Genomic DNA, 13,693 nt, shown 5'->3' on the forward strand with positions numbered 1-13,693 from the left:
TCGGATTGTAGCAGCCAGCTGGAGACCCCCCATTCCCAGGACCTCTGACATCACAACTTCAATGAAGGAAGAGCTGCGTTAGTCTGCTTTGCGACTCGTTAGACCACCTCTTATTTTGAAGGGTGTTTACCTTGTTAGAATCCAACACATCTTACCATATCATATATTGTGGCAGGACTCAATCTATAGCTAGTCTTGTGACTACCTAAAGTAATCATGGGAGGCAAGCCTTGATCTGTACAGTTGCTAACCCGCTGTGTTTTTGTTTTAAAGTGCCAAGAAGGTTGTGCTTCAGGGATCCAGCACCGCTCATCTGATGGAGCTACAAGCCCTTGCCTTGACTCTAGCGCTGCCATGTTATATGGTCCAGGATGCTGGGAGAACGCAGGTGAGTACATCTTTAACACTCAACTCGCCCACTCCTCTGGCCTCTGTTGCCTTTGGATGAGGGGTTGCCTAGTCAAGGCATACGTAGGAGATGCTGGGGGAAGATTAGCGTTTAGGGCAGGCGTGAGTGCGCATTGAAGGGTGCTATGGTTTTAGGGAGCCATAAGTTGGAATTGCTGTGGGAAGGACAGCATTTTTTACACTCGTGTGTTGGGCAAGCTTTCATCCAGACATTGTTGACATGATTTTGTCACACGCAGTCATGAATAGGTTTCGTTGTGGAATGGACTGGGTTTGGTAGAGTGAGTGAGCATTGTTGTTGTAAGGGTTGGGGTTGGTCCTTGCAGTACTAATGGAGATGTCCAACATAGGTCTACGAGTGCCGGGTCCATGCCGGCGTTCCAGGATCTCTACAGAAAACAAATTTACGTTCAGCAAATTTAAATGGAACTCATTTACAGTCAGGGGTTATGCTGAAAATCTGGCATAGATTCAGCTTTTCAAGACACGCTTTGCTGTAGACTGGCAATGTTTAGTAGCAACACGACTGAGTAACTCTGGGGGAGGAACAGTTTGACTCATGAGTGGGTGTTGCTAGTGTGAGTAATGGGGGTTGGTACAGGCAGGAGTGGTGTTACTTGGAGAGCAGCAGTATTTGCAAAGACATGAGGGGATATTACTGAGGATAGTTTTTTTAAAAATAAATATTAATCATTTTTGCTGGGGGAAGGTGTGGAATAGGTGTTGGCAAAGACATGCGTGGATATGGTGCCAAGTTAGGACCGGGATTAGTGGGTTTTGCTAGAACACGGGCTGGAACTCCTATGAATGAATGTTTTGTAGGAAGAACAGTCCTTCATATAAATAGGTCCAAGTGGCTATCGGAGAAGGTTACTACGTCAATTTTGAACCCAATCTAAGGTTTCATTACTGGGAAGGGGAATGGTGAGCCAATCACAGGTGCGTTCTGCCAGAGCAGCATGCATGAGGAGGTATTCATTTCTGTTCAGTTTTTCCATGGCAAGAATGCAGTTGGATGGACATCAGGGCACTTCATACAGTAATGACTGTTGTGAACGCATATATAAAATGTGTTCATTGAAAACAGAACATTAGTACGATAATAATATCGAGTTCTTCGTCTAGGACTTGATACAATGCTAGTGATACATAACTATAGAACCAATATAGGTGTTTCATCTGGAAACACATTGAAATGAGCGTATTGAGCCATCAATCAGCTAGAGAAGTTCTACAAGGGGTCTTCGTAACTACTACAGGCCATCCGTTTACAGCTGTATGTGATGTGAGCTAAGCCTTATGTAGGAAAGAGGGCATGTTGGACAGAAAGGACTCAAAAGGAGGGAACATATGGGATATTTATTTAGGTATTTAGTTTAACACCGAAGCTCTTAGGAGACGATGGACTACGTAACCTTCACCAGGAGGTATATATTATTAAATAACTCGGGAGAGCAGGATCACCAATGGAAGGGTAAGCACAGTGTGAAAGAGCTCAGGATCCCGCAGGACGAAATGCGAAAGGAACAACTATTGGACACTGCCGTGCTTTAGAAGCATTGCTCCGGATGCTCATGGGTTGGCCTTCATTAATGTTACTTTGGTCATTGGGCATTTGGAAAAAAAACTATAACCATAACATCAGACAGTTTAAGTCCACCGAAGAAGCAGCTAGTTCTCACAACTCTTCCTGTCGTAGGGATATGTAATGTGTGTTGGTTGTCCAAACACTAGAGCCATCAATCAGGTGCAGCTTATAATTATTTTCATTGTTTACCAACCATACATCCGTTTATGCAATTAAGTCCAGTGAATGAAAAATTTGTATGAATTAAAGCTATGCATTTTTTAAATGTACCCAAGAATCTGGGTTTAGGAATAGCGTTTATTCGTACAACTCTGAATTTGTGGTTACCCACACTATCATGATTCAGAGTGGAGTTTGCAAAATGTGTTCTGTTTTTTATACTGACTTACATTTGAAAGCCAACAATGGATTGAAATTCAATAGATAATACAAATATTCTAGTATTCTTTGTTCCCACACTTCACCCAATAAAAATGATACCTCACTTGTGTGGCTGAGCCAATCACCCATGAAACAGAAGGCCCCAAAATGCAACATGGAGACATCAAGCTTTTCCTTGGAATTTCAGTCTTTTTGGTGATGTGGATAGCTGCGGTATTTTGTCCCATGCTGGTACCCATTGAAACCTACCAACTCCAGACACTTCAGAAAACTAGACACACAGGGAAGTCAAGGGTAGTCTGGCTTATGAGGCTCCCACCACTTATTCTTGATCCAGAATGCCCCAGAAACATCAAAGTTTAGCTGAAATTACAGCTTATTCTCACTTGTTTTGGGGGGTTGAGGAGGAGTTCTGGAATCTATGTTGACCCAACAAAGTTGTACCACCCAGCTTTCCCACAACTCTTCTGATACAAGCAATATTCCATTTGTGTATCAGGGTCAATACTCTGCAACAGGAAAGACCCCAAATGCAATATGGAGACATCAATATTTTTCCTTGAAAGGTCTGTCTTTTTGGCAATGTGGGTAGTTGCGAAATTTGGGCCCTGGCCGGCACCCAGGGAAATCGGCCAACTCTAGACATTTCTGAAAACTAGACACCTAGGGGAGTCAATGGGGATCTGGCTTATGTGGATACCACCACTTGTTCATATCCAGAATGGCCAGCAAATATCAAACTTTGGCTAAACGTAAAGATTTTTCTAACCAGTTGGATGGAAAATTCCAGAATCTGCAGGGATCCACAAAAGTCCCGTCACCCAGCAGTGCCACACTATTAGGAAAAAAGGTACCCCACTTGCATGGTTGGGTCAATCACCCACGACAGGACGGAATGAAAACTGTGACCGAATTAAGTCAATGTACCTTCAAGATGGTGACTGGCATGGTCTGTTCTGGTCTCAGGCAGTAGGCCTACCCACACATGTGGGGTACAGTTTTCATCAGGAAAAGTATGGAAATGCAGGTTAATAAGATGTTTGCCATTCCCTGTATGTTTCTGATTTTTTTCTGTTACATAAAAAGTTTGGAACTTAAAATTGTTCACTCATACATTGATATTGCAGTGCAGTCTGGGTGAGATAAAGTGCATGGATGTATGGAAGACACACCACACTGGACTCCCTCAGGGTCTACATTTCAGAAATGTCTGGGATTGGTAGATCTCCCTGGGTGCCGACAGGCTCTGGGACCGAGTACTCCAGTCACATCCTACATGAAGTCACCTTTGATTGCATTTAGGTACAGGGTCAAACCTTTCCTCTCCTAAACAGAAAGTGTATACATACATATCAGCTATAATTGTAGTTAGAAAATGGCCAATGGTATAAATTATTTCTCATTAATGGACAGCATGATACTTGCTGCACAGATGCCGAAATTTCAGTAATGGCGTACTCATTTCCCTATATCATTTTTGTAGGTTGTTTTATTCTCTTGTCTGTGTAACAGAAGTTGTGTCGGAAGATAGACTTTCACTCTTATTGGATTCTCCCATATAGCTCTGGTGAACTGGTTCAATAACACAATATTGTGGTAAATAATATCGTTGACAAATATATTGTGTCAAAGGTATCATTTACCACAATATCATATTCCTATACTTACAATGGGAATGACAAAAATATTGGAAAAAAATATTGTGGACAATAATATCATCAAGAAACATACAAAGATAGTGTTTTCTTATTTTTTATATCAGTTTAAAGTAGTAAATATTAAATATTATAATATATAAAATTTATATATTTTAAAGTAAATAAATTCCACTAATTATTTATTACTATGTATAAATATATAGTTAAATAAACACACGTGTGTGTGTGTATATATATATATATATATATATATGCGCCAAACAGTTCCATTTTGCTGGGGGCTATGACCCTGCAGGGCGGGCTCTTGAAAACAGGAATGGAAATCCTGTCAATGTGAAACATCACCACCAAACAGAAAAGAGCCCAACTCCGATTAATGGAACAAGCTGACTTTAATTCGTCGTCTGCGCTGCAGCATACATCGCACTCAGGTCCTTACGCGTTTCAGCATGTCTCTGCCTTGATCACAGGTGAGTGCGTTTATAAAATCCATGTGGTCACGTGCCTGTAGTCCGTGTTCAAGACTCCAGGCCCCAGAATGCATCCGCTGGGTATCCTTTCGTGTGCACTGATGATTAATTTACATCTGCTGAATAGCGTTATGTCCACAGTGCCACAATATTGTTAGGTTCCCAATTAGTGCAAACTACAAATTCCTTCTGCAAATGCCTACAAATGCTGCAGCGTTTTAAATATTTTCTGAGCTGATACCACGGAGTTGCAAGAGGAAAGAATTCCTCCTCTCCCTTTCTCCCCCACAGTTCCAAATGGCAACGGAAATCCAAGATTTGCTGGAATTGCGGAGAGCGGGACATCCCCCTTCATTAGATAGCGCCAAACAGTTCCATTTTGCTGGGGGCTATGACCCTGCAGGGCGGGCTCTTGAAAACAGGAATGGAAATCCTGTCAATGTGAAACATCACCACCAAACAGAAAAGAGCCCAACTCCGATTAATGGAACAAGCTGACTTTAATTCGTCGTCTGCGCTGCAGCATACATCGCACTCAGGTCCTTACGCGTTTCAGCATGTCTCTGCCTTGATCACAGGTGAGTGCGTTTATAAAATCCATGTGGTCACGTGCCTGTAGTCCGTGTTCAAGACTCCAGGCCCCAGAATGCATCCGCTGGGTATCCTTTCGTGTGCACTGATGATTAATTTACATCTGCTGAATAGCGTTATGTCCACAGTGCCACAATATTGTTAGGTTCCCAATTAGTGCAAACTACAAATTCCTTCTGCAAATGCCTACAAATGCTGCAGCGTTTTAAATATTTTCTGAGCTGATACCACGGAGTTGCAAGAGGAAAGAATTCCTCCTCTCCCTTTCTCCCCCACAGTTCCAAATGGCAACGGAAATCCAAGATTTGCTGGAATTGCGGAGAGCGGGACATCCCCCTGAAGACACACCACACTGGACTCCCTCAGGGTCTACATTTCAGAAATGTCTGGGATTGGTAGATCTCCCTGGGTGCCGACAGGCTCTGGGACCGAGTACTCCAGTCACATCCTACATGAAGTCACCTTTGATTGCATTTAGGTACAGGGTCAAACCTTTCCTCTCCTAAACAGAAAGTGTATACATACATATCAGCTATAATTGTAGTTAGAAAATGGCCAATGGTATAAATTATTTCTCATTAATGGACAGCATGATACTTGCTGCACAGATGCCGAAATTTCAGTAATGGCGTACTCATTTCCCTATATCATTTTTGTAGGTTGTTTTATTCTCTTGTCTGTGTAACAGAAGTTGTGTCGGAAGATAGACTTTCACTCTTATTGGATTCTCCCATATAGCTCTGGTGAACTGGTTCAATAACACAATATTGTGGTAAATAATATCGTTGACAAATATATTGTGTCAAAGGTATCATTTACCACAATATCATATTCCTATACTTACAATGGGAATGACAAAAATATTGGAAAAAAATATTGTGGACAATAATATCATCAAGAAACATACAAAGATAGTGTTTTCTTATTTTTTATATCAGTTTAAAGTAGTAAATATTAAATATTATAATATATAAAATTTATATATTTTAAAGTAAATAAATTCCACTAATTATTTATTACTATGTATAAATATATAGTTAAATAAACACACGTGTGTGTGTGTATATATATATATATATATATATATATATATATATTATTACATAATGATTTTTTTTTATTTTACATCATATTAATTTTATTTTTTAAATATTTGAAATGTACGGAGCAGCTGTGTAGGGCAAAAAGGTCAGCGGGCTGCCAAGCAAGGTCTGCCCTACCGCTGGCGTTCCGTACTCTGAGTACCATGGATTCAGAGGGTATTTTTCAAAATGTCTTCTTTCTTACACACTGACTTACATTTGAAAGGCGCAAATGCAGCAAAATCCAATTGGTAATAACAAATGTTCTACTATTCTTTCCTCCCTCATGTGTGCCTATAAAAATGGTACCTCACTTGTGTGGGTAGGCCTCGTGCCTACAACAGGAAACGGCCCAAAACACAACATGGGTGCATCACATTTTTCCACTGAAAACTGACACTTTTTTTGCAAAGTGGGTAGCTGTGGATTTTAAGCCTTAGCTCAACCGGAACCTAGGGAAACCGAGCAAACTTGCACATTTCTGAAAACTAGACACCTGGGTAATTCCAGGGTGGGGTGACTTGTGTGACTTTCAGCAGGTTTTTGTTACCCAGAATCCCTTGTAAATCTCAACATTTGACTACAAAAAACATTTCTGTGATGGAATTTCCTGGAATCTGTGAGGAGTCACGAACATCCTTCCACCCAGCACTCTCCCAAGTCTCCCGATAAAGAATGTACCTCACGTGTCAGTAGACACAGTGCCCGCGAAAGGAACCAGCCCAAAATGCAACACGGATACATCACATTTTTCCACTCAGAATTGACCCTTTCTTTGCAAAGTGGATAGCTGTCGATTTTAGGCCCTAGCTCAGCCGTCACCTAGGGCACCCTAGGGCGTGGCATGATTCAATCACAGACACTGGAGCTCCCGCCTGGCGCCGCGGTTAGTTTGATGCATGATACAATTTACGCCTACATATCTCCAGCTCGCTAGCTCTCCCGGCAGCGACTCCTACTAGGCTACTCATGCCACACTCCATGATCCTGAATTCCTTGAAACCAGACTAATTTGGCCATACACTAACATGATGCAAGGCGTACATTTTCAGACCCCAGCTTCCTTCCCATGTGCACTCTGATTAACTGCTTGCTGCACAAACTCTGACGTTTCCAACATGCGAGGTGCCCACACACCTTGTCCTGATGATGATCTCAAGTTTATGAGATCAAAACGCCGTCGACCACAGAACCACTTGACTCCTTATTTATTATATTAAAAATGCTGTAAGGAGTCTAGCATCTTCTTGTTTTGAACTTGATGTATGTTTTAAGGTTTTCACTCACCACTGCACATTGTGAGCACTAGATCATGACTAAAAATGAAAACATATGCAAAACCTTGTCCTGCTTTTGTGCTTCTATTGTATTACACATAATTGGGTCCTCAAAATCACGCAGGACCCTTGGTGTTCTCTAAAAACGCTCTTGAGACCTATTGGCCTAAGTGAACCACTGTCTTTTCTAATTATTTACTACCCCAGGTTCCCGAAAATTGAGGGGTTCCCTTGTTTAACAATATATACATTCCTGTTGCAGGCACCAGTCCCAGCCATGCAAGTGGAGCTGCTTTTTTATTGGCACAAGTGGGGTAACGCTGGGTGGTAGGATTTTTGTGTATTGCGGAAGTTTCTATCACAGAAATGTAAGGACAAAATGGGATTTCAGGAAGAGTTTGAGGTTTTCAGGGCATGTGGTTATGAAAACCTCATGGGATCCCCGTAAGGGACACCTCCCTGGAATCCCCTGGTTGTCTAGTTTTCAAAAATGTCTGTAGTTCATAGGTTTCCACGGGTGGCGGCCGAGCACGGACCCAAATCCCACAGATATTCCTATTACTGATCTCTCCACATAGCACTGTAGGGCCTTTTGTGTCAAGGTCTGTTGGCCCACCCTCTCAAGTCAGGTACCTTTGTTATTGAAAGACTTGGGGGAACGCTGAGTGGCTTCACGGAGAGGAAAGTGTGTGTTATTAGTCAGTTTGCTATTTGCATGGCATTGTGGGTAATAGGAATGCTGTGGGATCCATGCGAAGCACACCACCCTGGACTCCCCCGGGTGTCTAGTTTTCAGTACTATCTGGGTCTGGTATGTTTTCCCAGGTGGCAACCTACCCAAGCCCAACAAGTGCAGCCATTCACCATTGCAAGTTGGACGATATTTGCGAGTTAGACACACCCTCCTGGCCAATATGTAAAAATAGCACCCAAAGGAATCAAATGTCCTCTCGTTTACCATTAGGATGTGATTTCTGAAAGACTGTTGAGGCTTTCGGGGTGAGAGTGGCGCGGATGTTAGAATGGACCAAACCCCCCACGTAACTTTATTAAAAAAATATATTCCTGTCTTCTGGCCCCCAGAGGCAAATTGGGGCAAAACGCCTTTCTTTTCAAGGGGGGGGGGGGGGGCAAAAAGACTAATTTGTTCTTTTTTTAGGGGTGGGGGAGTGGCTAAAAGCCAGAGTGCAACACCCACACCACTTTCTTTTGCCACAAAGGCAAAATCCCTGCTGTCAGGTGGATATTCATACCCCTCCCCCCCCCCCGGCATAATTGAGGCAATCTCACACTTGCCTACTTGCCTCACAGGTGAGCAGAGACACTATTGCCCCCTCTGGGGAAGGGCATGGCTCAATGCCTGGGGAGGCCACACCATCTTTCTATTTGGGCTCCTTTTTTAAATGCCTGATGTTTAGTGGGCTTTCTGTCCCCTAGGAACAGATTGGTGGTGAATACCCCTATCCGCCCACCAGGAGGGCAGTAAGTCTATTAGGACATGAGGTTGGGGAGAGCTTGGCCCATGCCCTACACGGCCAGCACCCACACTATAGGGGTTAAAAATGAAAAAATAAAAACAAACAATATTAAAAATAAAAACGAAACAAATAATAATATGAATTCTATTTCACCAGCATTAGGTAAGTGTTGGACTCCTGGAATATTAGCTATACTATTGCCACCCCAGTTTAAGCTACAAGTGTTGGACTTCACAGGGGTTACACTTACTATTCCCACTCTAGTCTTAGCAATAGTAGGGAAAGTGTTGAATTTCAAAGGAGTTAGATTTACTACTCCCATTCCTGTCTAATCAATAGTAGGGAAAGCATTGGACGTCGGAAGAGTTGAATTTACTATTCCCATTCTAGTCTTAACAACAGTACTGTAAGTCAACACAGTTTAAGTAATTTACAGTTTTTAAGTCCTGGTAAAACAGTATATATATATATATATATATATATATATATATATATATATATATATATATATATATATATTACCTACTGGCGGTCGCCAGTAGGTAGTTATAGTTAGGACCCTGTTTCCATAGGAAATCCGCAACATTCTATTTGGAATAACTTTGGCGCCGGTCGACGAATCCTCGCGAAATTTTCAAAATAGGTGGGGCGCTACGCTCCGCTCCTACCCTGAAAGTCTCGGGGGGATTCGTCAAGCAGGGGCCGAGAAAAAAGGTGGGTCCCAAAACGCGTTTTCCCCATGCATTTTTCCATAGGACCTTTAGACACAGCTACAGCCCGAACGGCTGAACAGAATTACTTGAAATTTGGCAGAGAGGTAGCCATAAGGTCAAGGAAGTGCCTTTTGCAGGTCTGGTGTAAATCTGTTCAGTATTTCCTGAGAAAATAGCATTTAAAAGCATATATATATGTGGGCGGAGCCTAACCACACATCTCATCCTGAGATCTGATTGGCTGTCAGCACTTCATCCAAGAAGTGTTGGCAGCCATCTTGGGACCAATATACATGATAGCACCTCATTAAAAAGCATTGCAGTTAATAGAAGGTTTTAAGACTTTAGTTACATTATAAATCATTTGTTGATGGTACCATACTCATTTTAGGAATTGTGGTATGTTCTAAGATGATTTCACCATGTGAAAAAGCCTTCTGCTGGGATATCATGATTGAGAGAAAAATATTTCCTCATGCTTTTACCACAGAGGTTTGGAAGGTGATCTATAGGCTAAACTGAGAGCTTATTTTCTGTAAATTCACATTATCTTTCTCAGTCATGTGAGAATGAAGTCTGACATTCTCAGTAAAACATGTACATCCAACAAGGGCAGAGACTGTCAGTTGATTCCTTTGTGTTCTACTGCAGCTTCCCAGAGTGTTCCAAAGAACTACTAGAGCGCTAACAGTCCTACTTATGATAAACGTATGGCACACCTGAAGCCATCTTGCTTGGATTAAAGTGGTAACTCTTAAAACATTTAATTTAAAAAGGAACAAAATGAGGGGGTTCATTTTTCCATAAAAAGTATGATTAGTGCTGCAGAAAGAAAAATTAGGGCACATTTTGAGTGACTTCTCAAATCCTCTTCTATTTCATTAAAAAATTCTGACATGCAGACTGAAACATGCACTTTCAATACCAGCAGCAGTTTTCCCTGGTGAGCAGTAGCTTTACTACAGTGATCTAATGAGCAAAAAGAGTGCTAACATTCTGAATTTATGGCAAATGTGTGACACATCTGAATGCCTTCTTGATGGAATCAAAGTAAAAAACTGAAAGTATTTCCTACTGAGGAGACTGCAGTAAATGAGGAAATTAGGAAACTTCATAACAAATAAGTCTCCCAAGATGGCCACCAGAGACAAAAGAGCCCAAATGTAGCCCAAATATCACCCAGATGTAGCCCAAGTATAGCCCAATGACAGAATGTCCCAGAATGTTCTTAAAAACAACTAGAGCGCTTACTGTCTTCATTATGACAAAAGTATGGCACACCTGAAGCCATCTTGATTGGAATAAACTGGTAACACTTAAAACATTTAATTTAAAAAGGAACACAATGAGGAGGTTCATTTTGCCATAGAAATTATGATTAATGCTGAAGAAAGAAAATGAGGGCACATTTTGAGTGACTTCTCAAATCCTCTTCTATTTCATTAAAACATTCTGACATGCAGACTGAAACATGCACTTTTAATACCAGGAGCAGACTTCCATGGTGCAGTAGTTTTACTACAGTGATCTAATGAGCAACTAGAGTGCTAACATTCAGAATTTATGGCAAATGTGTGACATATCTGAATACCTTCATGATGGAATCAAAGTAAAAAACTGAAAGCATTTCCTACTGAGGAGACTGCAGTACATGAGGAAATTAGGAAACTTCATAACAAATAAATCTCCCAAGATGGCCACCGGAGACAAAAGAGCCCAAATGTAGCCCAAAATCACCCAGATGTAGCCCAAATATAGCCCAATGACAGAAGTGTGCAAAACACTTATTATTTTGTGTTTTTGCAGTGTTATATAGTGCAGACTTGTCAGGTATTGGAGTGCTTTACATGAGCATTGGTTACATCACACAAGAACAAATTCATTTTGGTTGTAGACATGGGGAGACTAAGTGATTTGACCAGAATCACAGAATGTCGAGCTGAAGCAGAAACTGCAACCTGGTTCCCCAGTTGCAAAGTCTGCAGTTCTGGAAGTAACACCACATCCTCTCCCCTAAGTGCAACATTTAATCAAGTGGTCAACTGGATAAAAAAACATAAAGATAACAAATAATTTAAAAGTGCTTTGTCGCTACTTGAAAACCCAGAAAATATGTCCTTATTTTAGTCTTTTAGAGCACTAACCATAATTTTGATGCCAATAAGACCCTCTCATATATGTAATTTCTAAAGGAAATGCTCTAGGTATTACAGTTTTGATTACATCAAGATGATGTCAGGCGTTCCACACTTTTGTAATAAATATAGAATGTTAGCAATCTAGTTGTTCATTAGGATACTGTTGAGAGGCAGAGGCCAGGGGCACGGACTCTGAAAATTGAAGGCAGGTAGGAGGGTGCAAAGGCAACAATTTAACCACACTGAGCAGGCAGGAAGGGCCGTGGAAGCACAACAGACTATGGAGGGCAGTGGAAAGGGGGGCAGGGGCAACAAACCAACAATACAGGACTTGCAAGAGAGGCTGTTGGAGGGAAGATCTATTACGGGTCAAGGAAGCTAGGGGCGGTCCCCAGATCCCCGGGAGCCACCACAGAACTGAGCAGGAGAGTGAGTCAGGGACAAAAGGGGCACCTTAATTTGAGCCGGGGTGCCTAGGAACGCTTGCTCCAAAAATGAAGAAAACAGACATATGAGACATGGAATTGGAGGCAGAATACAATGGCAGTTTAATGAGAAGATGCAACTTCAAAGAAACCGCAGAATAGAGACATAAAGTACAAAATACAGAATCCAGATAATCATACAGCTGTCATAATATTCTCTGTATCTCAATTAATGTACTGACAGAGAGAGAGAGAAAACACATCTATAAATGCATCATGAGAAACAAGTTACACCAAGGAAAATGTTACCTAGGAACACTCACGTTTACTCTTAGAGCAAGCATTCCTGCAATTACAATACAAAATCTTTTAAATGCAAAAGTAAAGAGAACAATGGTTAAACATAACATGACATTTCATATAGGTAAAATAGAATAAGATACTTCAAGCAAAGCAGAGCAAGACATTTTAAGCAAAGGAAGACAAGAGCTCCCAGCTCTTGGGGAAAACCTGCACTGCCTGTTAACCTACATACAGACGGCGAGGTAGTCCGTCGATATCTGTGGGTGCTCCCTTTTTATATCATTTTGTGGGCTCCTTTGCACGCTACATCTACCTACGTATGCTACCCAAAAGCTTCGTCTGCAGATTTTACCAGACATTTCGTCATTTACCCACTTAATGCTGACAATGGACTGGGTGAAAAGGTCAGTCTCTCAGGCCAATCGCTTATCGTAAGTTCCATAGAGCAAGCAGAAAATAATGGGTATTGTACGGGAATTCAATATATTCATGTATAAAATCTCCTCAGTTCTCCTAACTTGACGCTCTGCGGTTGCCACTTCCTTAAAAGCGGGAAACCTGCCCAGGAAGCAAGTACCAGTCCAGGATGCAGCCTACTGTATGTCGACAGCTTCAGGGGGATGTTGAACTTTGATACCGAGCACGGAGCACTCGGGTAGGGTGGGGGCTACTAGTTTGGATCAGAAGGCCTCGCAGACCTGCCTTCAGACTGCTATACACTAAAATTGCAGAGCTATGGTCAATTTAACAAAGAGGCCTACATATTGAACAGAAGGGCCTACACAGGGGTTTATGCTGGCTGAGTGGTAAGGATGTCTCAGGATAATTATATAGCAACACAGGACCCGCTGGTCAATTTAATACGGCCTACAAATGCAGCTGGCAGGGCAAGGACAAGGGTCTCATACTTCAGGTGTGGACAGAACGGGCCAGGGGCCCCTGTGATACAAAATCTACCCTCCTTCAAGGCTGTGGCAATGTAATAGACCATTGTGGGCAGAAGGAAGAGGCAATGGTAGTACAACCATACATGCCAACAGACCCGATTCAGCCAGGAAACGTCCAATGTTTTTAAGCTCAAATGGGCTTTATTTGATCTGTCTCCTGTCTACAATATCCTCTTTTTCAATGTAACTCAAAGGGGAAAATCAATACCCCAGTTTTTTTTCAAAATCTCCCTC

The 13,693-nt window shown here is 41.8% G+C and overlaps 1 protein-coding gene across 1 annotated transcript in view; it reads left to right on the forward strand.

Annotated features, from left to right (window-relative positions):
- Positions 1–13,693, forward strand: part of LOC146797281 (putative peptidyl-tRNA hydrolase 2) — a 137,098-nt gene that overhangs the window by 107,190 nt on the left and 16,215 nt on the right. The window contains exon 6 of the mRNA XM_085624250.1: positions 274–388. Coding sequence (XP_085480376.1) covers positions 274–388 — 115 coding nt within the window. The remainder of the gene's footprint in view (positions 1–273; positions 389–13,693) is intronic.

The sequence above is a fragment of the Triturus cristatus genome, chromosome 9 (genome assembly GCF_964204655.1).
Source record: "Triturus cristatus chromosome 9, aTriCri1.1, whole genome shotgun sequence".
NCBI classification, from domain to species: domain Eukaryota; kingdom Metazoa; phylum Chordata; class Amphibia; order Caudata; family Salamandridae; genus Triturus; species Triturus cristatus.